Here is a 23,663-nt window from a genome sequence, read left to right on the forward strand (position 1 = left end):
CACCCACCAGCTCCCTAAGGATCAGGCGGGAGCACCAAGCCCAGCATTGTTCCGCATCAGCTCCCGGTGCCGCCAGTGTCAAACCCTGGCCCCAGGCACCTGCAGCTGGCTCCAGTTAGTGGCACCACTTGGGTGCCAGCTTTTGTGGTGAAGCTCCCACCGAGAGGGTGACAACCCTGCTAGGGATGGGCACTGCATCCAGGCCAAATCTGGGCTGCACCCCACAGCTCGGCCTGGCCTGCAGGCAGTGCCAGGCACTGGCTGGGAGAGGGGCTGGGAAGGTCAGCTGCTGGCCGGGCGTTGGCTGCCAAAACCCTTGGGAGAGATTGTGGGGAGCCAAGAAGTCCCAGCGCTGCAGGCGCTGCCCTTCCCTTCTGGGTAGTAAACACGCTCCCTTGGCCAGCAGCTAAAATTTTCCATCCTCCTCGTGCGAAGGTGTCCAGCCCCACCGGCAGTGGGGTGGCCGGAGGGGTCACAGATTTCCATTTCTGGGAGGGCTGAAAGTGCTAAGTGTGACGCAGATTCTCACTGCCGTCCCCTCAGTGAGAGCATCACCTGACTCGGTTTCCCTCCTTCCTTCCCACAGGGTGGACTTGGTTTTGGGAAGGGGCAGCTGGGTATATCCAGCCTGCCCTTGCCCTGCTGAGCATGAGATCATTCCCAGAGTCTAGAGGGGTGCAGGACGGCAGTAGCGGGCAGCGGCCAGGACAAGCTGAGCACGTGAGCTGCTTCAGGCAGGCAGCAGGACGGGAATCCCTCATGGATGGCAGATAAAGATAACGGGGCATGAGTCACAGCCACTCATGCCAGACAGGTCCGCTAAGGTGTGACAGGAGGTCAGCTTGGGGACAGAGCAGCCATGAAGCCAGGAGGAGACATCAGCACCTGCCTTTCCTCTGGGCTGGGTGCTCCAGACACGGCCCTACCCCATGGGCAGCAGGAGGGGACTGTGGTGGCCCTGGCAGACACAGACATGGTCACAGAGCCAGAGAGCCACGGCCACCACCTTCTGTAACCTCGCTGGACTGTCCCACCCTGTGCAGACACCCTTCTAAGCCACCAGGACCCATCCATCCCTCCTGGAGCTGGGGTCCCTATGGATGAATAGACCAGAGCCTCATCCTCCTGAGACTGGAGGGCTGGCAGGACATACTGCACCACTCACTCTCATGACAGCTTTCATCAGCAGCTCATTTCCGAGCCGGCTTGTGCGGAGGAAATGATGAGAGGTGACTCTGGCTGCAGGAAAACACTTGCAGGGCTGTCAGGGACAGGACGTGGGGAACAGTGAGATCACACTTGCCCCATGGACAGCCAGCAATGCTCGAGGGATGGCATCCCGGCACAGGATCAAGCCGGCTCCAGAACGTCAGGCCCCGTGATTAATGAGGCACTGATTTGGCAGGGCAGGCGAGGAAGAAGTGGACAGGGGGATCCTACCCCCCGCGGGGCTCGGGCGGAGCCACGGGAAGAGTCAGCTTGAAGCTGGGCTGCCTGCGAACCCGCGGCCTCAGACCTCCATCCGCACATGGGAGGGGAGAGAGGCCTGAGCTCCAGCCCTCGGGAATGAACAAGGAAATGACATATATGTCACATCAGTTACATATTTAAAAGATGTCATGGCAGCTACAAGTAGAGAGTCACAGCCTGATAAAGCCCCAACTCCTGCCAGTCCTGCGTGCCAACTGGAGAACATGGAAATGGCTGTGACTTAGGGGTCCTTCACCATCAGCTTGGCCACACGTGCACAAACATGCCCTTCCCAAAAAATGGGCTCGAAATGCTGGCAGCAAAGTCCATCTCCCCTCAAGACAGCACTGGGACTTGTGGGCTCTACAAATAATTTTATTGAAATTTAACAAAAGTGGACAGATGCACTGGGAGGAAGGACCATAAGTAGTGTACATTTTCCAAACCCATGAGTCCCTACCCACACACTAGAGGAGCAAGGAGCCTAGTGTTGGTGAGTATGATTCGGCTACACATCCACAGGGGAAAGCACAATGTTTCACAGAAATTTTAAAAAAAAAAAAAAAAATCAAAAGGAAAAACTTTCTTTTTTTTTTTTTTTTTGCTTGCTCCAATACCACAGTGGACACAGATACTATTTACAGTGACCTTCACATTTTTAAGATCCCTCCAGATGCCCCCAAGGCCCTGCTGCTGCAGGGTTGCTGGGGTTCTGGGGGCTGGCTGCTGTGGGGACCAGCCTGGGAAGAAGCAGGGCAGGATGCAGCTTGTTGGCAGCCTGCAGAGGTTCACTGCCACTCTGGTGACACTGAAGGGGTAGAAGGGTGGGAGAAGGCATGGGTTTTGGGGAAGCATGTTTAATACGCTGGGAGAAGGATGGACAGCCTATCAGAAAGGACAAAAGCATCCTTGCTAAGCTGGTCACAGTCTCTGCCCCCTCCCCCAGGTTTGGGCCATGCCTTGCCAGCAGATTTTTGGCTGGTAGCCAGGTGAGGGGCTCCCCACTGGGGCAGGCAAACAGCGCCAATCCCCTCCCCACTCCTCCTCCTCCTTCCCCCATGCCCAAGGCAGGGTCAGTGAAGCTTTCCATGCCCTCAAACAGCACAGGGGCAAGGCAGCACAGACAGCGTGGCCACGGTTTTCTCTCCTCTTCCTGGGGACACCAACTCCTGCTCTCCTGTGGAGCCCATGGGATGCCCTTCCCAGGTTGCTCCAGCCAGGGAGAAACTCAAGAGCAGGCGGTGCAAATAAGAAACACTTCAGTGAGGGATTGTTTTAAGACAAGACTCTCAAGCAAGCAGAACAAAAGATGTCAAAAGAAGTGCCCAGCATCACAGTGTAGACGAGCCCTGCCCTCCCGCTTTCCTGCCTGGTGGCAGCCAGCACATCCATTTCACCCTGTGTGCTCACTCCTGTTGATGGGAACCACGGGTGGAGGGACGTGAAGGGAAGAGGTGGTGACAGGAAGACAGCAACAGCCACGTCGCTGTTATCTCCCTGAAGCCGGGAACGTGGCCCCGCGCCCGGGTGGCTCTCAGTGGACGCGGAGATGGATACATCCAACATAGACATTGACAGGGCTGGCAGCCAAGTGCCAGCAGCTTAAATTAAAAATCGAGGTAGCAAACATCTGAAGTGCTTAGAAAGTAAATAAGTTCTGGAATGAAAGAGGAGGAAAGCAGAGCTGGCTGCTGTGGGGAGTAGGCTCTGACCCACTTTAAAGCTGTGCCTGCTGCTGGTCCTCCTCTGCCTGCCTGGTCTGGGCACAGCCAAGCAGGGAGGCAGGGGCTCCCCATGCTGCCAAGGGGCATTTGGGGTCAGGCCTTTCCCCAGCAGCTGGACACACGCAGGGGTGAGAGGTTCTTCGGTGCCGCCAAGACCTCGACCTTCTCAGGTGGGAGGAAAGAGGACAAAAGAGCAGGACCTTCCAGGTGGGGCAGAAAGTCTCCCTTTAAAGTGCATCGCATTTCTCCTCCTGCCACCAGCTGGGATGCGGGAGGAACCACAGTTCACATCGCCAGGGAGATTTCCAAGCCGGGGCAGGTACGCCAATTGATTGTTTCGGGGGCACAGAGAAGGAAGAGAGGATTTCCTTTCCTGCTTGGCTCATGGAGGCCCAGCCTACAGGGAGGTATGTTCAAACAGCAGCAGGGGTGAGGAAGCTGCCCGGCAGCCCAGCCCTGCAGCAGGTGAGGGACAGCGCTCAGCAGGAGCCAGTGTGACAACAGGGGAGACAAGTCTGCTGTGGAGCTGGGACCTTGCTGCCGCCAGCTGTGGCCAGAGAGCTGCAGACATCTCCAGCAGGCAGCAGCAAGGCCAATCTCCCCAGCACTGGCGTAAGTGGGGAAATGCAGTGGGGGAAGAGAGTGAGGTCTAAGATATCAGCATCTGATCTCCATCCCCTTCCCGAGAGGAGAGCAGCAGCCAGCCTGATGTGCTTTGAGACCCCTCAGCCTGCCCTGTTTATCCTCCATCAACAAACCCACACACGGGAGCGTCACATCACACCGGTGTCAAAGGGACATGCTGCAACACTGGCCATCTAACCTGCGGGCCCCAGGGACCTCAGGGTGCAGGGCACGGCATTACTGTGCCCTGGCTCTCCCTGGGCCGCATACCTGAGAAGCAGGGGATTCTCTCTGGTGAGAAGTGCAGGCTTGCTCTCCCTTTCACAGTTCAATCACAGCAGCTTGTTTGCAGTTCCAGTTATCCATCAAACGTCGGCTAGAGGCTACAAAAGGTATTTTAGTCTTCTGACTCAAGCGAGGATGTTTTTAAGCAGTCGTTGCACAGAGTCACCCATCTCCTGCAAGGGCCTGCTCCATCCTGCCTCACCTCCAGGCGAGGGGAAAGTCACCATCCCACCACACGCCTGGAGTCCTCCTCGCTGGGAACACAATGCAGCCTGGCCCGGCAAGGCTGGGGGTGGTGGGGCAGGGCTCCTGCCGTGGGCATCGATGTCTGGGACTCACACCTCACAGATAATCACCGGAAAATCCACATGAATGCGAGGATGCTCTAGCTTCACTATGCCCTGAAAGAAGAGTCAGAGTGGTGAGCAGAAGGGACAGCCAATCAACATCCCTGAGCCCTGCCAGTCACCCAGGGACAGAGAACACTGTGCCCTCGAGGAACTGGAAGGACCAGGGTCCATAAATCGCCTGTGACACCAGGTACGCCTGAGCAGCAGCACGCAAAGCACCAGCACTTTGCCCTTCGCACTTGTCCCTGGAGAGCTGAGGGCAGCATGGCTGGCTGCCACACATGGCAGGGAGAGAAAGGAGGGAGTTGCTCTGCCAGGCACTACCCGTGCAGCAGCTGGTGCGTGACTGGCAGATATTGGCTGTCTGGGCTTTTCATCCGGCACCTTTCATTCACGGGATTTAGAAGAATGAAAAGAGCTCTCTGAGAGAATGCAGCCGGGGCAGCTGGCGCACAAGAAAAGCGGCTTTCTGTGCAGAGGGGAGGCTGCTGAATGCATACTCCCTCCACACCAGGAACCATTCCCAAGTCCCATCCAAGCCTTCTCCTGTTACAGCACCACGAGGAGCCGCTGGCAGGTGGGGGGCTGGGGCAGAGCGGGGAGCAGGGGCTCAGGGCTGGGCCTGCACCCACAGAACCAGAGTAAAGCCTGCACTACCAAAGGACTGTTTTGTGCTCGTACCTGCTCTCTCCAGCTCAGCTAAGCTTTCCAACTGGGTGAGTTTCAACCCACATCAACGAGGAATCAGCTCCACAGCCAAGCCTGCCTCTGCCACAATGCCAGCCCAGGAAGCAGCAACAAATCCTTCAGTTCAGCAACAAATCCTTCAGTCCATAACTGCCTGCTCAGGACTCAGAGGGGTTCCATCCTGCTGAGAGGCTGCTCATTCCTCAGAGCCCACTGACAGCTCACCCCAAGTGCTCACTACAGCCATGCCTTTCTGCATAATTAAAGAAGACTTACTTAGGGGCTCCCTCCAGCCCTGGTTTGATCTGCCCTTTCCTCCATTTATGCCCCCAAAAGATTCCCTACATGCAGGCTCTACTGTCCCTGCACCATGATCCTCACCTGACATCCCAGACCCTGCCAAGCTTCACACCACTTGCTTATTTAAAGAGGAGACTTTTCCACTGAAGAACAAAGCACAGAGCTATCAACACTGCTGAGCAGCTGGAGGGGATGCGCATAGTCATGCCAGCAGTTGATGGACTCTGACTGCTGCTCCCCAACACAAGGCCTGGCCCTCCATAGTGACATAACACTGGCTGAGGCAGCACAGCACCCTACACCTTGTAGAAGGTGCTTGGTAATGAGACACCGTGGCCATGCAGAGCTGCCTGGTACTCTGTGCCCCACAACATAAACCCGGCTGAGCTATCTTCCTCTGCTTGGCAGCTCTGAAAGGCTCAGGCACTGCTTCTCTCCAAAAAGGGCAGCTGGAGGGTGCCACCAGCTCTCCCTTTCCTGTCATAGCCTCAGGTGACACGGGCGTGAGCCAGGACACACAGGAGTCATGGCTCAGAGGCAGAAACTGGGAGGAGGAGAGAGCCTCCACTTTTACACCAAGAAGATGCCCTGAGGGAAATGGCTCCTGTAAAGGCCGGACTTCAAGTGCCACCGTGGCACTTTGCACTCGCTCTCTCCCACACTTGTCCCCACGTTACCTGAGGTATCAGGTTCTTGTGGATCCTCTTCAGCTTGGCGCGTTTCCTCCCGTTCTTGGTGACGATTGTCTCCTCGTAGAACTCGTGAGCAAGATCCCCGTCCTCATCGTAGTACATGGAGCTGCCGAGAAGAGAAGGGGAGGCGTTGGGGAGAGAGCCGAGCCGGGGGCTGGGGCAGGCCGGTCCCCGCTCCCCTGGAGAGCTGCAGCCACCACCCGCTACCGGCTCGGCGCTGCCGGCGGCTCCTCCCGACCCCCGCGCCGTGCCTGTGCTGGGGCCGGCCCAGCAGCAGAGCCCCCCCGCCCCACGGCAGCCGCTCCCCGCGCCCGCGTCTCACCCGCGCCGTGTGAACACGAAGGGGGTGGCGGCGCGCGCGGCCCGCGCCCGGGCCAGGGCCTGCTGCCCGCCGGGGCCCTCGGGGCCGCCGCCGCCCGCCGCCGGGGTGGCGAAGGGCCACAGCCCCCGCGACTTGGAGCCGCTGGCGCCCATGGAGGGCGGGGGCGGCGGCGGCGGGAGCGGGGCCGGGGGGGGGTTAAGGGACGGGGGCGGCCCGGAGCCGCCCGGCGACACCGACCGAGCGCCGCCTGCGCCGCCGCCCGCGCCACTTCCGGCGCCCGCGTCACGTGACACCGGCGCGGGGCGCGCCCGCCTTCCCGCCGGCAGCGCGGGAGCCGCAGGTTCGAGTCCCGCCGCCACCCCGCACCACGAGTGGGCACCGCCGACACCCGCGAGACTTCTTATCCTGTCCCTGCCCATTCCAGCCCGCTCCGCCAAGGACACACCGCAGGCCAGGCCTCGTCACCAAGATGCCTTTTATTGGTGTTTGATGCCCTGCTTCTCCCCAGGGACACTCACTTCTCCGGGGACACTCGCTCCCCCCATATCACCCACTCCCCTGGGGACACCCAATCCCCCAGGTGACACTTATTCCCCCCAGGACACATGCTCTCTTGGAGACACCCACTCCCCTGGGGATACCCAATCCCCCAGGTGACACTTACTCCCCCCAGGACACATGCTCTCTTGGAGACACCCACTCCCCTGGGGACATCCAATCCTCCAGGTGACACACGCTCTCTTGGGAACACCCTGGGGACACTCACTCCCCCAGGTGACACTTGCTCCCCCCAGGTGACACACGCTCTCTTGGGGACACCCACTCCCCTGGCGACACCCAATCCCCCAGGGTACACTCGTTTCCCCCGGGGACACACGCTCCCTGATGACACTCTCGGATGACACTCACTCTCGCTCCCACAGGAACCCTCACTCTCTGGGCCAGCCCCATGGGGGCTGACAGCCCGGTGGGTCCGTGGTGCCCCGTTCCACCCCCCTCCCTGGTGCCCCCACCCGCCGGCGGGCGAGACTCCTGCTGCTCCGGCTGGCCTCGGGTGCGAGCGTCGCGGTCACCCCGGCGTGCGCGTGGCCAGCGCCTCCTGCATCTTCTGGCGGCAGCGCGCGTAGCGGTGCCGCAGCCGCCGCAAGTGCTCCTCCTCCTCCCGCTGCAGGATCAGCAGGAAGTTGTGCAGCTCCGGCAGCGTGAAGGCGTCCCACTGCAGACATAAGGGGCTGCCATCGCAACGGGGACCTGCAGCGTGCCCCCGTGGCCACCTCGCCGGGCAATGCGGGTGCCAGCCCCCTCCCCGTCCCCGCACTCACGTTCACCTCTCCGGTCTCGTTCTCCTTCAGGATGAAGCTCAGCACCTTCTCGCTAGGGCCGGCCAGCAGCCGCAGCCGCAGGGGCTGCTCGTCATCACCCAGCTTCCGCAAGTACACTGCAACAGCGGCCAGGTGTCACCGCGGAGACACTGCCACTATGGGGACACCACTGCTGCTACGGGGATGCTGGTACTATGGGGACATCACCACACAGGGACAGCCCTGCTGCCATGGGGAACACGTTCATGTTGCACGGACACTGTCACTAAAGGGGGCTATCACTGCTCCAGGGATGCCACCACGAAGGGGATGCTTCAACCTAATTGGGACACCACTGCCATGATACTGCCACCACAGGGGACACCACTGCCATGGGGATGCTGCCACCACGAGGGACCCTGGGGACATCACCACCAGGCAACTGCCACCACCCAGGGGAAACTGACAATACAGGGACACGGCCACAGCTGCGAGGACAAGGTCACAGGGGCATTACCTTGTTCATCCTTCTCAGACCTCTCGAAGAGGGCGAACTTGCGGGGGTTGTCGATGACGGTGAACTTGCGGAGGAGGGCATCGATGACCTCGCTGGCACGGGTGTGTGAGAGGATGTGCAGGTGCTTGACGGTCCCCTTGGGCAGGTAGAAGGACGTTCGGCGCTTCACCCCCTGGGGTTGTGGCCGCCCCGCCTGCAGGGTGGGGACCCGCTTGGTGGCCGGCACCGAGACAGGGCGAACCAGCTTCAGGTGCACCTTGATGAACCCGGTGTAGGAGCCGTCCTTGTTCTGCGAGACACCGGTGGGGTCAGTGGGGTCAGGGCAGGGCACCGTGACCCCCCCCGGCCCTGTGCCGACCCCATACCAGGCTCATGAAGAGGTTGCTGTTGATCTGGCTGTTGTACTCCTTGATCCGCTGCTCCACCTGCGCCTGGTCCAGCTCTGTCTTCTCCCATTCGCTGGGCTCATCCTGCGTGACAGCAGCCGGGCTGAGCGGCACTGAGACCGGGCGGGACCGTCCCGCCTGCCTCGGTGTCCCGCCGGTCCCCAGCCCACCCCGAAGCTCCGGCAGATGCGCGAGCGGTTGCGCGGGGTTGCATCAGCCCGGCTGGCGCTGAGCTGGGCTGTGCCGGGGACAGCTGAGCTCACCGCGGCCCCAGCCCTGCTCCGGGGACACCGGCACCGGCCGCCCCCCAGGCGCCCGTCCCTGGGGCTGCAGGGCTGTGTGAGCGGACTGCGAGGACGCCCGGAGCCGAGCGTCCCCTCCCGGCGCCCCAGATCACAGAGGCGTCCCCAAGGCAGAGCGCCGGCAGCCGCCAGCCCGGCACCAGGACGTCTGGGCAGGCTCTGCGCCCGCGGGTTCGCCCTGCCTGAGATTTGAGGCAGGAGAGCCGGGCTGGGGGTGCAGCCCGCCCTTGCCGCCGGCACCCCACTTCAAAGTGCTGGCCCCACACACGGGGGACCGAGCGTCCTGGCTCGGCGTCCCTGCCACTGGCACCCACTAATGAGTATTTACACGGGCTGCGGAGCTGCCACACAGCGCTACACGTGTTCCCATGGAACTGAGGGGTTCCCAGCCCTGACAGCCACCCCATAGCATGCAGGCACTGCCGGACCCTGTGGGGCTCCCTGCAGGATAGGGACAGCTGTGAAGCTCCCCGGGCAGTTTGTCCCGGTACCCCCAAAGCTGAGAACAGCTCCAGTCCTGAGGGACCTTCGGGTGCCCGTGCCAGGCAGAGAAACCCCACTCACCCCAGGGTGCATGGCTCACCCCACACTCAACCTGCCAGGGCCACCGTGTCCCACGGCATGGCCATGCTTGACCCCACTCTAGCCCCACAGCAGGGACAAGCTCTCCTACAAGAAAAGACCACCCACACCTCTAGTTTTCCCTATGCACCAAGCCCACCCTCGCCTGTTCCCCAGCACCCAGTCCGGGGAAAATGTGTCCCGATGACGTCACCCGTGTCCCCCCATGACGTCACACCCCGGGACCGACCTGGCGGCGGCGCGGGCGGCGGCCGAGGGAGGTGCGGGCGGTGTAGAAGAGCTCAGGCTCGGAGTCGGAGTCCTCCTGGCTGCAGTAGCCGCTGCTGGCCGTGCTGCCCCCCGTGCCCCCCGCGCCGCCCCGCCGCAGCGCCAGCGCCGCCGCCCCGCAGCCCCCGGCCCCGCCGGGCCCCGCCGCAGTCACGGGCACGGCGGCGGTGGCGGAGGGCACGGCGGGGGTGGCGGAGGGCACGGTCCGGCCCGCCCGCCCCGCAGCCCCGCCGGGCCGGCGGGCACATGGGCACGCCCGGCCCCGCGCCAGCCCGGCCGGCCCCCGGGCCGGGACCCGGCTCGGTCCGTTCCCGGCTCGGCTCAGCCCGCTCCCGGTCCTTGGCCCGGCTCCGCTCAACCCGGCCCTTGGCCCGGCGCGGCTCCGCTCGGTCCTGGTCCCTATTGTGGCTCTGCTGTGCCTAGTCCCCCTCTCACTCCCGACTCGGCTCCGCCCGGTCCCAGTCTCAGTCTCGGCTCAGCTTCGCCCGATCCCTATCGCCGTTCCGCTCGGCTCAGCCCGGTCGCTATCGCGATCGCGGTTCCGATCTCGGTTCCCACTCGGCTCAGGCCAGTCCTCCCGCGCTCCTGCCCCGGCTCGGTTCGACGCAGCGTCTACCGCGCCCTGCCCCGCTCCCGACTCAGCGCGGTCCCCGTCCCTGCCCCGCCCCGGCCGTTGGGGTGACGCGGGCCGGGGGCGGCGCGGCGGCCCCGCTTCCGGCGGTGACTTCACCCGCGCCCGCCCGGACACAGCTCTGCCCGGCTGAGCTCAGCTCGGCTCAGCTCGGCACGGTGCGGTGCGGGCACCGCGGCACGGGCACAGCACAGCTCGCCAAAGCACAGTACAGCCTGGCTTGACACAGCACATGGCACGACTTCATTCAGCCCAGCCCAGCCCAGCGAAGCGCAGTCCATCAAGGCTTGACACAGCCCACCATGGCATGGCAGAGCCTGGCATGTCAGCTTCACACAGCTCAGCTCAGCTAGGCCCAGCCGAGCAAGGCATGGCACAGCCTGGCATGCCACGACATGGCCTCACATGGCACAGCCCAGCATAGCCCCCCCCAGCCCAGCACAGCCCCCAGGTTTGCAACCCCTGCCCAAACTCTCTCTCACAGACAGGCCCAGGCCCTACCACGTTGGTGTCCTTCTCCAACACCTGCTCGTTGCCATCGTCCTCATCACCAGCACCTGGGGGGCCACTGCAGTCCAGCCGCACCAGGGCTCTGCACCGGTAGTGGCAGGTGAAGCTGCAGTCTGGGGACAGAGACAAGAGCAGTGTCACCAGTGTGTACAGCGTGGCTGTCAGGGTCAGGGCACTGGTGGAACAAGGGCTGGCATGTGGTGACAGTGTCGGCTGTCTGCTCATGCTGTTCCCAGGGGCTCAGGGGCAGCACCAGCATGGGACATAGCTGGGGCCACTGTGCCTGTGCTCCCTGCTGGGCTGGCCAGCGTGGCATGCTCAGTGCCTGCTACTGGGATGCTCATGGCCAGTGCTGGAATACCTGGTACCTGGTGCAGGTACCCAATACAGGGATATGTGGTGCTGGGTGAGAGTATTCTGTATGGGGCTGCCCTGTGCCTGATGCAGGTGCCCAGTCCAGGGGTGTCCAGTGTTTGATGGTAGTTCCTGGTGCCCAGAGGCCCAGTGCCTGGTGCAGCTGCCCAGAATGGTGATGCCCAGCTTAATGGAAGTGCATGGTACCAGGACGCCTGGTGGGGGTAATCAGTATTGAGACACCTGTACCCAGCCCGGTGATGGGATGTTTGGTGCCTGGTGGAGGTGCCTGGTGCTGGGGTGCCTGAGCCCAGTGGTGGGACAGCTGGTGAGGGGGCTCACTACCAGGATGGTCGTGGGCCCATGGGGGTGCCCGATGGCAGCTTTGTACCACTGGTGGGGGGGTGCACGGCGGTAGCATGCCTGGTGCTGGGAAACCCATGCCCTGTGGTGGGACACATGGTGCTCCGTGGGGTTGCCTACTACCAGGATGTTCAGTGTCCTGTAGGGGTGCCCGGTTGGTGGGATGCCCGGTGGGAATGCCCAGTGGCGAGGGTGCCCGGTTGGTGGGATGCCCGATGGGAATGCCCAGTGGCGAGGGTGCCCGGTTGGTGGGATGCCCGATGCCCGATAGGAATGCCCAGTGGCGAGGGTGCCCGGTTGGTGGGATGCCCGATGGGAATGCCCAGTGGCGAGGGTGCCCGGTGGCGGGATAGCCGGTGCTCGCTGGGGGTGCTCAGTGCGGAGGAAGCCGAGTGGCGGGACGGCCGGAGCTGGCGGGGGTGCTCGGCGGCGGGGGTGCGGGGGCCCGCGGCGCGGCGGGGTACTCACGGCGGCACTGGAGGCTCTTCCTGCCGCCGCCCCAGACGAAGTCCCCGCAGAGATCGCACCAGGTGTGCAGCCCGCGGCGCCGCGGCTCGAAGCGGTGCCCGGCGCCCGGTGCCGCCGTCAGCCGCGGGTCGGGATGCGCCCCGGGGCCGGGCCGGCGGGCCGGGCTGATGCGCAGCGCGTTAGCCCTTTCCAGGCGGCCCCGGCCCGGCCGCGGCTCCGGCTGCAGCTCCCGCAGCTCGATGAGCTCCATGGCCCGGCGGCCGCGGGCGCTGCTCGGTGGCGGGGCGGGGGCCGGCATCGAGCCGGGGCCGGGGCGGGGACCGGGAGGGGCCGCCCCGATGGGGAACCGCGGGGAAACTGAGGCAGGAGAGGTGGGGGAAACGGAGCAATGCCCCGGGGTCCCGATCACCAACTCCAGTCCAGGCGAGCCCGGCGGGGCGGGCTGGAGGCGGGGATGAGATTCCTGGAGCCTCCACGGAGGAAGGGGGGGTCCGCTGCAGCCGCTCCGCTTTCTCTGCCTCTCCTCGCAGGAGCGGGACAAACTCCGCTCCCTGCCTCAGTTTCCCGGTGGGGAAGGGGTTGGAGGCATCCCTGGCAGCGGGTAAGAAGCAGATGGAGACCTACGGAGAGTGTTTCTGCTCCTGCTGGCTGCAGCCCTGGACGTGCAGCCTGGGTTTGGGGTGAGTTTGTTGAGCTCCGAGCACGGGCTGCTCAGCTGGGGCTGCAGCTGGACCGAGATGGTTTCCTGCCTGCTGTCGTGGCTCCTGCAGCAGCAGCCCTGGTGCAAAGCCTGTTTAATGTGTCAGGGATTCTCTGGTACCCCATCAGAAAGAGGACATGGCCAACCTTTCCCAGCTGTGCTCAGATCAAGGCTCTAGCCCTTTTGCAGCAGCTGCTGAGCAGTGAGAGGTGGAGATGCACCCCAAGGCATCCCCACCAGTAAACCCTCTTTACTGGTAATGCTGGTGGCCAGGGGGCCAAGCCCTGGGTGCTAACATCATCACTTCAAGGGAGAGGAAATGGGGTGAATAGTCCCTGCAAGGTGGGAGATGACATATACCCAAGAAACTCTTTCTCACAGCAAAATTCTCGTGCAAACCACATCCTCTCCTCCCCACGCTGCTTTAACAATGGTACGAGGTGGCATAGAGGCCTGCTCACTCCCTTCCCTCTCCAGCTGCAGTAAGGTAACCACAGCCTTATAGGCTTTTTCGGGTTCTCTGGGATTTCTATTGTTGAACACGTGAAAATACACACATGCCTCTTTACTGTGTGGAAGGGAGGGGAGGAAGCAGTTTGTTATCTTCAGCTAAGAGAGAAAAACCAGAAGCCAAGCAGCTGTGGGATTCTATAAAGGGAGGTTTATTGGAGAAGGCAGCATGGTGGGGTAGTGGGAGAGGAGAGGCTGACCCTGGCTAGTGCTGCCTGGAGCAGAGAGCAGGCAGAAGGGGCCTTTGCCAGCTTCTTTCCAGCTGTGGGCTGCACACTGGGGGAATTTCTGCCTCTGAGCCACGGGCCAGATGCCAGACACCAATTCACTTACAGGTCATCCACACTCCTCGACACCTCGGCCATCAGGTTGCAGGCAGGCTTGTGCTTCTGCCAGTGCTGGACCTGGCATGCCCTGCAGAGGGGGAAGCTGCTGTCAGGGGCAGTGGAGCCACAGCCATCCATCCCTGGGGGCAAAGCAGCACCCCTTCCTTCTGGGAGCTGTGGGAAAGCTGACATAGCCCAGCATTAGACCAAGAGGGGGGGTGGATGCAGCCCCAGTCCTGGGGGTTAAGAAGGTTTAATGCCAGACCTTGCCAGATGGTTCAGGACCAGAGATTTAATTTACTGCCACCGTCCCAGCTGCCACATCCCAGCCTGTCACCTGCACCCACAGGGTCATGGGTACTTTCCTACTCCTGCCTCACCAAGGAGGAGAGGAAGGAGACAGTGTCACCACGGAAAACCCAACCTGTCACTGCTGCCGCTGTGGGCAGAGGCAGCTCAGCACCTCACAGCTGCAACACAGCCCTCACCAGCACCTCCTCCACCAGCAGCCCAGCACATCAGCCTCCCCACAAGATTAGGAGAGGTATGTGGCCAGCAGAGAGCTAGTGGTGTTGAGCAGCAGTGGGACCCCTGGCTTTCCTTGGCCCTTCCACAGCATTCTCCAGTGAGATCTGTGGTGCTCTGGGGAGCATTGAGGGGCTGCAGGGGCCCCAAGGGGGTGGCAGGGCTCCCTTACCGTGTGCAGTACCACTCGTTCCGGCAGCGAGAGCAGCGCTTGGCTGCTTCTACACCACACACCCTGCAGCGAGGCTTGTCAGGGGCCAGAGCCTCCATCATGTCCAGGCTGTAGGTCTGTGCCCACCTGTGCAGGCAGAGAAGGGTGAGGCTGCTTACAGGGAACTGCTGACTGGCTGTGAGCTGTCCCTCTTGCACGCTGTCACTGAGGGGACCTCTCCAGTCAGTGCCACTGACCCCTCTGTCCTTCCAGTGCTGAGCTCTAGCCCTGCTAATGGGGATATTGGCCCCACTGCCTACCATATTGGGCCCTCTGCATACCTGTACCAGGGTCTCACCTGCGTGCCTGGAGCTTCAGCTCCTCCTCAGTGGGGCTGAAGGCATGCTTCACCTGGTGCTTGGCAATGGCCTCCCACTTCCCTGAGTTTTTCTTGAGGATATGGTCCCGGATGACAGGAACCTGGTAGGAAGAAGAGGAAGGAGGAAGAGTGCTAACAGCCTAAAGAAAGTGCTTTGGTGTGGGGAGAAGGCAGCCAGCCCTGGGCACAAGAAGCATGGCCCTCCAGGAGGGCAAGCAGAGGCAGAGGTGCAGAGGGTGTCAGGGTGTGCGTTTGGGTACACGGAGGGGAAAGATCCACTTGCCAGTGGGCACTGAGATGAAACAAGGCAAAACCTTTGGGGTCCAGCTGGGAATGAGTGTTCAGCCTTGAGGCCTGGGCTGCTGAAAAGAAAGCCCTGGGATCTCAGCACCCAGTGCGTGGCAGCAGCATGAACCCCGTGCTCCAGAGCCGTTTGAGCAGATTTTTCCGCTCGTCACTTCCCTGAAGATGAACACCCGGGGAAGGGCTGGCCAGTGCAAAAGGAACCATCCCAGCCAAGAGCAGTGCACTGAGTTCAAGCTCTGGAGTGGATGATACCGCTTCAAACAGCGCTGCCTTCTCCAGCAGAGTAAAAATAGCCAAGGAAGGGGAGGAGGTTGCTCTGGGAGCAGCCAAATGGAAAAAGGCCTTTCCTTAGCTTGGCTCAGCAACAAGGAGTGAGTTCAAGACTCTCTGGGCAGAGCAGAGAGCCCATGTCTGTGCTTCCCGCTGGCTCCCCTGGGCTCAGCCCCAGCCCTTGGCAGGGGCAGGAGCAGCACTGGTACAAAAACAGAGCTATGGAGATGAGCAGTGACTTGGGTGAGGGCTGGAGGAGGTCCCCAGCGTGGCAGCTGCTTGTCACCGTGCCACCAACATGCTGGCAGTCAAGGCATGTGGCATGAAGCCATGTCCACCTCTGCCCTACTGCCATCCCCAGCCCCAACAGCTCAGCTTGCCAGTTTGCGGCTTCCCCAGCTCCAGCTCCCAGGATGGGCCATGCCTCCAGCTCACCACAGCCACCTCTGACGGCACATCACCCTCTTCCCAGGCCATACAGCCAGCTGCAATGGGAACATTGTGCTCTCACTGGGGACAGCCCAGACAGCCACTGCCAAATATACCTATCTCCTCTAGGAAGTGGTGTGGAAGCCTCTGGCAGTGGGGAAAAGGCTCTGTGCTCCCAGTTCTTCTCAGCAGCCTCTTTGCAGATCTGCCCCCACACTCAGTTTCTCCCCTCATCTCACAAGAAGGCAGCAGAAACACACAAAACCACTTTTCTCCAGAGATTACCACTGCATGGATTAAAACCTCCAGGAACCTCTTGGCTGTTTAAAAACCTTTATGGCCTAACTCCCAAAGGCCCAGACACCGCCTGGGACCAGTTTAACTCCAGACTCTATCATCAGATCATGATGTCCCTCTGTACACAGTGTGCCAAGCAGCCTCAGACCCGTGCTGTGAAAGGGGACTTCCCTGGAGAGTCCAGAATTGAATAGGAAAACACTGATCTGTCAAATGAAGAGTTAATTGTCAAAACAAGCCATTGTCTGTATCTTTCTCACGCAGCTGCCATCCCAGGGGCTCAGTGTGACCTGGAGAGCTGTTTATAACCCAGCATTTATGCATTTAGATGTGATTGCTTGGCCACTGCAGGGCAGGACAAGGCTCTCATGTCAGACACAGGCAGCTTTGCTGGCAATAAGGGTGTAACTGAAATGGGCACTTGCCTGCTTTTCCAGGGCATTATCATTCCAGAGCTGAGCTTGGTGGAATACAAAAGGGATAGGGAGCTATCAGGCTTAAACCAGAGTGGCTGTAGAGGTGAAGGAAAAGCCACAGGATACCTGCTCCAGGATGAGATCCTTTCTGGGGGGAGCAGGCTCTGTCACTGCAAGGTAACTCAGAAATCTCTGCATCTCCACCAGGTTGGGCAGCTGGTCAATGAGGACGTCTGTCAGGAATGCACGGAGCTGTGGCCATGGAAGGAGAGAGAAGAGTGAAAGGAAAGAGGTCATGACAAGGGAGTCAGAGCTGGGGATGCAGCAGGGCAAGAGCAGGGATCTGAGGGGCAGTGGCAGAGAGGCCAATAAGGGTCTCACAAGGTGCACTCCCAAACACAAGCTTTGCTGCTGCTGCTACAGTGACAGACTTGCTGTTCTCACACCACTGGCTCCTCGGAGCCCACAGTGAGGATGGGGACAGATATCTGGAGGTGCCCAGGGCTGGCAAGGGCCCAGGGCCTTTGTGCTGCAGGGTCCTACCTTGAGGAGCTGGCTCTTGTTGAAGCCATCGAAGCGGTATTTGTGCTGGCACTCAGGACTAAGCAGGAGGTTGAGGAGGGCAAGCCACACTTGTCCATCAAGTTTGGTCATCTTTACCTGGTCCTCAGGGGGTATCACGTGCCATGTGCCATTCTCAAACTTCTTGAGCTTGCCTGAGGGACAGAAGAACCAGGGAGACACAGTGCTGCCTGAGAGAAGACAGCTCGGAGGGGGGATGTTGGCCTGGGCTCACTGCCTCACTTCATCCTCTGCTTCTGCCTGCCTCAGTTTCCCCACCCCTTGCTCCACATAGCAGCCTACTTGACACTCAGGCAAAATATTATAGAGCATGAAAAGCAGAAAGGACATGTATTAAACCAATAGTGCTGTGGAAGGAACAGAAAGATCTCTGAGACATCTGCCTCTGTACTTGGCCAGGAGTGTAGAGCACTGGTGGGCAGTGGAGGAGCCCATGCTGCAACAACAGTGGCTGGAAAGACCCATTTTGGGCTACCAGCATGGCCAATCTTCTCCAGTGTCCTCTTCCAGGCAAAGCCAGAAGCAGCATAAATATAACAGATATGACAAAACAAGCTCCAACAGCTACTGTGTGACTCTAGGGGACGGAGCAGGATGTGACTCTGCATCTGCACAGCCTGGAAATGCCTTCGTGCTTGTCTCTTTCCTATCCCTCCCTCAGGGCCCTGGATCAAAGCTCCCTCTCACACCCCGAGTACACAGGCAGGGAGAAGGGATGTGTTAGGTGGCTGGAGGAAGGAGGAAAGCTCCCGCATGCAGCGGGCTGCTCTCGGCAGGCACAGCCACGTGCTTCCCAGAGCTCTTCCTGCCCTGCCCCCGCTGTGAGTGCCGTGCAGGGCTGGGGCAGCGCGGGTTCCCACGGCCGGGCTGTGCCCCACCACAGGGCAGGCAGTGGGAGGCTGTGGGAGCCCTGCCTGGCTGCAGAGGTGGGGTATGATGGTCAATGGGCACAGCCTGATCAGAGGCCTTTGGCAAGAGGGAAGCTCAGGGAGCAGCAGCAGAATCAGGGCAATGCTTGCTGCCTGGCAGAGACCACGTCTGGCTCTAATGAGTGCTGCCCCAAAAGGTGCAGAGAAGCTGGGACAGTCACTCTGGTCTTTCTGTGTCCAGAAGACTCCTCAGAGGAGCACATGGGGCTGGCAGAGGTTCTACACTCCAGTGCTGGCTGTGATCACTCAGAAGAGACCTAGCCCTGTGTGAAGATTAGCTTTTGGGAGCATTGCTGGGTCCCCAGCCCAGCTGTGCTGCAGCTGCTGTCGAGCTGAACAGCTTCAGGCAGGGAGCACTGAGGAGCTGGAGGGGACGGTAGAGGGGGAACAGCTCTGCAAGGGCTCCTACAGCAGATTCCTCAGTGGATGCACACACATCCCAGCACAGCACCATGGTGCCCCAGAGACCATGAGGCATGATCCATACCTGCTTCCCAACAGCTCCAGGGGCAATGCTCCACCAGCTCAACAAGGAGGCAGGGCAGGTTGTGGGTGTTCAGCATTCGTGTCACTGCACTCAGGGGTAGACTGGAGATAAGACAGAATGGGAGAAGAGGCACTTGCAGATTAATGCCAGAATTTGTAACTACAAATGTTCCCTGAGGCAACTGGGAGAGGCAGGAAAGAAACAATGATCCGAGTTCCCAGGGGTACCATGAAGCAGGATGGAGTGCTGCTGTGTTTGCCTCCCAGGGCACAGTGCCACTGCCACTGTAGACACAGCCAGCTGCTGAAAGGGGTCCAGGCACCACTGCAACCCACAGGAATCCCATCCAGAAAGCTGGCCACATCCTCTGCTGCTCCTGGGCACCTACCTGTCCACCTGGTCAGTGATGAACCGCAGCACAGACAGGGCCTTCAGGGAAATCTCAAACTCCATCATCTCTGCCTGCTTCTGCAGCTCCTGTGGAGGGATAGGATCAGCCTTGGGATTTCAGGCCCCATTTTCCAGGAGCTACAGGGAGGCAGACTGTTGACTATACTGGTAACCACAGTCTGGGTAGGAAAACAGAGCCCTGAAAAACAGTGTCTTGTCTCTACTGTGCCATCACTGCCTGTTTGCCAGCACAGTCACAGAAGTGTTTGCAGCCCACAGCTGCTCTTCCCTCATGCCCCTGCCCCTAACTGGTTGTGGGTGGCTACTGCCTGCAGTGGTCCTGCACAAGAACACCCCATGAAAGAGGCTACTCCCAATTTTTGCCTCTCTCCCTTTCTGGGACCATCTTATGGCCCGTGGACCTGTGGAGACCTGTGAGGGTTGAAGGAGGGGGAAGCTGCATGATCAGAAGAGGAAGCAGAGAAGGAGGAGGAAGGAGAAACTTGGCCCTGGTGCAGCTGCAGTCCTGTGACCACCCCTCCTGGATCTGCCTCTTCCCTCCAGACTGGGAACAACCAGCTAGAATATCTGCCTGTGGTTATCCCAGCCCACAGCTGTGCCAGGCTCTCCAGCCTCCCTTTGCAGACAGCATGGACACCCCACTCATCCCCCGTGACAGCCTCACCGCCCTCTGACTCAGCCTCTTTCAAGACCATGGCAAGGGCCATTCTGAGAGGCGCCAAGTCCTTCTCCCTGGCTCAGGCAGAACTTCTTTCCAGTTCCAGATGCAGCTCACACTTGGTGTGCAGAGCGCTGACCTCATCTTGTTGTATTTCTCTGAAGCCACTGCAACAGTTGCCTTCCAGATTTCTGTGGTAAGCCGCTCTGTGCTCCCTGTGGTGGTTGCCCCACAAGTTACTGAGAGAGTCTTGTGGGCTCTTCCCTGCCTCCTCCCTCTCCAAACTGCCCAAGTGAGGTTTGTCCTACAGCTCCTCCTTGTATCCAGACCTCACCTCTGCTGCCTTGAGACAGAGATTATCTTTTGCCTGTGCTTCGAGGGGCCAACAGAACAGGGGTTACCACCATACACAGTTCCAAAGCAGAGCAGGCTCCCAACACAGGAGATGGCAGGAACAGCTTTTTCACAGGGGTCATTGAACACAGAATCAAGAGAGGCTGGAATGAATCAGAGGAAACCAGGCTCCCTGGGAGATGAGAGCTTTTGAGAACCCTATTGGCTAGAAAAGGTCTGGGTTTTTAAATTTGTGTCAAAGCAGTAACAGAGACACCCCCTTCCCCTCCCCAGCTGGGAAAACATTTCCTGGAAAACATCCCTATTGTGCTCCAGATCCCTCCACTTCCTTCCCTTTTCTGAAAGAGAAGTATGTGCTTGGGCAACAAGCCAAAGGATGGAGGCGAGGGAGATTCAGGCTCTCCCTTTAACTCTGCTCTTCCAGATACTCCTCCTGATGTGCAGTTCCAGGTGCTGAGAAGCACCAGAGGCAAAGACAACTCTTGCTCTGGGAAGGTGTGAGTGTGGCAGCCTGGGAACACCTGACTGGGAAAGCTCTGGGATCACTGCTGGTTCAGACCAGGTCAGAGGAGGTATTTATCAGAGAATAAAGGAGATGGGGGAAGCACATGAGAACAATTCCTGACTGTTAGGAGAACTCTCTCATGGTTAACCCTGGCTGAGTACAGTGGCCGCCTGACCCAGGGTGGCTTCCCAGACTTCATGGAGAGATATCCACACAGCTTCCAAGAGCAACAGCAAATGGCCAAACCCCTCTGCTGAATATTTTACCCATCAACTCTCCAGCATGTCCCACTCCAGAGCTCTGAGCATGTCCTGCAGGATGCCTCAGACTGGCACCAGACATGGCAGAAGCCAGGCTGCAGCGTGGAGGGGGGTGGATGCAGTCACAGGCATAGAAAAGCACCAGACACCCTCTGAGGTGGGCAGGAGGTGCCAGGGTTGCAACCCATGGGAAGGCCTCCCTGTGCCTCTGCAGGCTGCCCCATTCTTCACCACACATGTCCCCAGGGAACTACAGGACTTGCTCCTCACCTGCATGGATGAGGGGCTGGCCAGATGCTCAGCACGAAGCTCTGCTGAGGTCACTGCTTGTGCCTTGGTGCTCCGAGCTGCCAGCAGGGTCAGTTTGCGGTGGCAATAATCAATCAAATCCAGAATGCTGTCCTCTGCTGACTCACAGATCTCCTGCACAATGACAAGGGTTTCACACAGGGTCAGTGTGCACAGTCTTCCACCCCTAGATGCTTTCCACTTGAGGAAAAACTGTCTCTCACCTTATAAAAGAACACTGTCTCCAGGAGGTTGATGATGGAGGCTTCATGGTGCAGCTGTGGGAGAAGAATGGCAGGAGTGAGGTAACAGTGGAGCAGCACCAGGGACATGGCCACTGGGACAGGGAAAAGGGCTCTTCTGAGAAGCTGCTTATGTGGCCAAAAACCACTCCAAGAGAAGAATACAAGTGATGCAACCTTCAAACAACTCCAGTTCATGCAGTTCATATCAATATTTATGCTGACATGCCTGTCATACTCCAACATGCCAATGGAGAGCCACACTTTCCAGCAGGCAAGGCTCTTCAGGGCCCTGCCTGTGCTGCAGGGACAGGAGAACCACTGCCCTCGGGAAAGCTGCAGGCTCTGGGACCAGCATAGAGCCAGTGCCTGAGCCAGGACAGTGCTCTGCATGGCTGTGCTTCTCCCAGCCCTGGGAATGAGGCAGACAGCCTTGCCTCAGACTGGGAGCCACGGGATACCAGCCCTGAGGCAATTGGCTGCTCAGGGAATAGCCACTTTGCCCCAGCAAGGTGTTACCCTGGACTGAAAATGGGTTAAAACTTCCAAGCCTCAGGCAGATTTCCCTTAGGTCAAGGGCTGCATCCCTCTGCAAGGAAGCCCACATCTGGAGATCATTCCCTTGCCAAGAATGGCCCAAGGGACCACTGGTCCCAGGAGCTCAATAAGAAAAAGCTACATTTTTGTTAACCCAGAGATATGTAACCCTAGCGACTCTCAGGCTAGATAAAAACAGTGCTCAGAGTGGGGAAAAAACCCCAGGGGTATCAGTGCCTGGGAGCAGGGGCAGTGCTGGGAGCCATAAGCCAGGAGCACAGCTGCCTCCAGGAATGGCTTTTGCTCCACCCAGCTCCTGCAAGGCCCTGTGTGGGATTAGAGAGGGGGCAGCTCTCCACAAAGCCAAGCTTCCCTGGGAGTGAGTCCCTGTCCCTCCTGGGGGCAAGGGCACGGGCAAAACAGGTTTTGGGAAACCAGGCACTTCCCACTGTGTCCCACTGCCCACCTCAGCCTGCTGAGAGGCAAAACCTTCAGGGTGACATTTATTTTCAAGCACAGCTGTGCCTGACCCCTTTGCAGGCTCATTCCTACCGCCCTCTCTACTCACCACCACATAGATGGGGAAAGTGCTTCTTGGCTTGAAGTCTTCCAGCCGGCACAGCACAGGAAAGATCTTGTGCTTCCAGATCTCCACAGAGATCAGCTCCCCAATGAGAACAGGAATCTAGACAGGGAAGGGATGGGGAAGTGAAGCCTTTCAGACCACTGGTGCAGAGGGAACCATTTTGCTAATGGTCAGCCACAATGGAGTCAGCCAGGGAAGAGGGTGGCCTTGGGGCACACTCTGTATTCCTTCAACTGAGAAGTAAGCAGCTTCTCGCAGCAGGGCAGAGCCCTGGGGTGCACAGGGGGAAGGCGACCCCAAGGAGCTGGGCAGGTCCAGGCAATCTCACACCCTGGGGCTGGGACCCTCTGCAACCAGAGGGGCTGGTGCATGAAGCAGACCAAAACAACTGCCAAGAGAGAAACCAGACACCAGCAAGTAGAAATACCACAGCTTGACCTTTAATTTTTTTAAAAAACAAAACTGGCACATCACCAGTCAAACATCTTTTCCAGAAACACAACAGATTCTCCAACATTTTATTCCAAAATTGCACACTGCCCAAAGGACAAGCCCAGCTAGAGGCTTAAGGCTCAGCATGGGGTTCACTGCTGCACCCAGGGAGGCTCACCTTGGCATGGGTGACCAGCAGCTCGGTGAGGAGCTGCTCCTGGCCCACTGAGGCACTCAGGATGCCATGCATGTTGAGCTTCTCCACATACTCGTGCTGCCGAAGCCATCTGTGGGGCAGCCAGCGAGGACATCAGTGCCACAGACCTCTGGCCACTGGGTCTGTGAGGGTCCCTTGTGCAGGGAAACCTGCTCCTGTGACCCCACAGTGTGCTCTGAGCCTGGGGCTGCAGCTCCACTGGGACACCCTGCCCTCCTGCTGCAACATCCTTACTGAGGACACCACAGAAGCAGAGGCAGCCTCTCCATCACCCCTACCTACACAGACCCTCGGATCCAGGACCCTTCCTCACCCCCTTCACCCGGGGCCCTCCAATCTCTCCCAGTCCTTCCAGGAATGCTCCTGAATTGCAGCCCTTTCTCTCACCCCACCCTACCCTGACTCCTCTCTACCCAACACCTTCTTGGAACCCCTCCTTAGCCCCACTGGAAAAGCCCCAAAACTGGGACGCCTCCTATCCTCCCACAGCCTCAAAGGGGACCCCCCAAATTTAAAGTCCCTTTTTCATGTTCTCCCCCCACAGACACCCCGGGGACACCCCGTGGCCGTGTCCCCGCACCCCTGACCGCCGATGTCCCGCAGCTCGGAGCCCTGCAGGGCCCGCACCAGCGCCTCGGCCTCGGCGGGTGGCAGCGGGCCGGGCACGGCGGCCATGGCGTCCGCGTCGCTGTGGCAACGACGGCGCCGCTACCGCCCCCTGGCGGCGCGGA

The 23,663-nt window shown here is 59.9% G+C and overlaps 3 protein-coding genes across 3 annotated transcripts; all 3 read right to left on the bottom strand.

Moving 5' to 3' along the window:
• Nucleotides 1-1,827: 1,827 nt before the first annotated feature.
• On the bottom strand, nt 1,828-6,606 carry TUSC2 (tumor suppressor 2, mitochondrial calcium regulator). The gene is made up of 3 exons (XM_033071925.2): nt 6,455-6,606; nt 6,118-6,238; nt 1,828-4,504 (listed from the first exon to the last, which is right to left on the bottom strand). Exons 1-3 carry the CDS (start codon nt 6,604-6,606, stop codon nt 4,439-4,441), a joined length of 339 nt encoding a protein of 112 aa, XP_032927816.1. The 3' UTR covers nt 1,828-4,438.
• Nucleotides 6,607-6,911: 305 nt separating this feature from the next.
• Nucleotides 6,912-12,385, bottom strand: RASSF1 (Ras association domain family member 1). Its single transcript, XM_033072008.1, has 6 exons — nt 12,136-12,385; nt 10,942-11,063; nt 8,638-8,742; nt 8,273-8,561; nt 7,777-7,892; nt 6,912-7,670 (listed from the first exon to the last, which is right to left on the bottom strand). Exons 1-6 carry the CDS (start codon nt 12,383-12,385, stop codon nt 7,524-7,526), a joined length of 1,029 nt encoding a protein of 342 aa, XP_032927899.1. The 3' UTR covers nt 6,912-7,523.
• Nucleotides 12,386-12,478: 93 nt separating this feature from the next.
• Nucleotides 12,479-23,612, bottom strand: ZMYND10 (zinc finger MYND-type containing 10). Its single transcript, XM_033071868.2, has 12 exons — nt 23,513-23,612; nt 22,894-23,002; nt 22,266-22,382; nt 21,143-21,196; nt 20,901-21,053; nt 18,831-18,919; nt 18,443-18,543; nt 16,988-17,160; nt 16,571-16,696; nt 14,706-14,827; nt 14,369-14,494; nt 12,479-13,759 (listed from the first exon to the last, which is right to left on the bottom strand). The coding sequence occupies exons 1-12, from the start codon at nt 23,605-23,607 to the stop codon at nt 13,675-13,677; spliced, it is 1,350 nt and encodes a 449-aa protein (XP_032927759.1). The 5' UTR covers nt 23,608-23,612; the 3' UTR covers nt 12,479-13,674.
• Between the last annotated feature and the right edge of the window lie 51 nt (nt 23,613-23,663).

This window comes from Catharus ustulatus, chromosome 13 (genome assembly GCF_009819885.2).
Source record: "Catharus ustulatus isolate bCatUst1 chromosome 13, bCatUst1.pri.v2, whole genome shotgun sequence".
Lineage (NCBI taxonomy): Eukaryota > Metazoa > Chordata > Aves > Passeriformes > Turdidae > Catharus > Catharus ustulatus.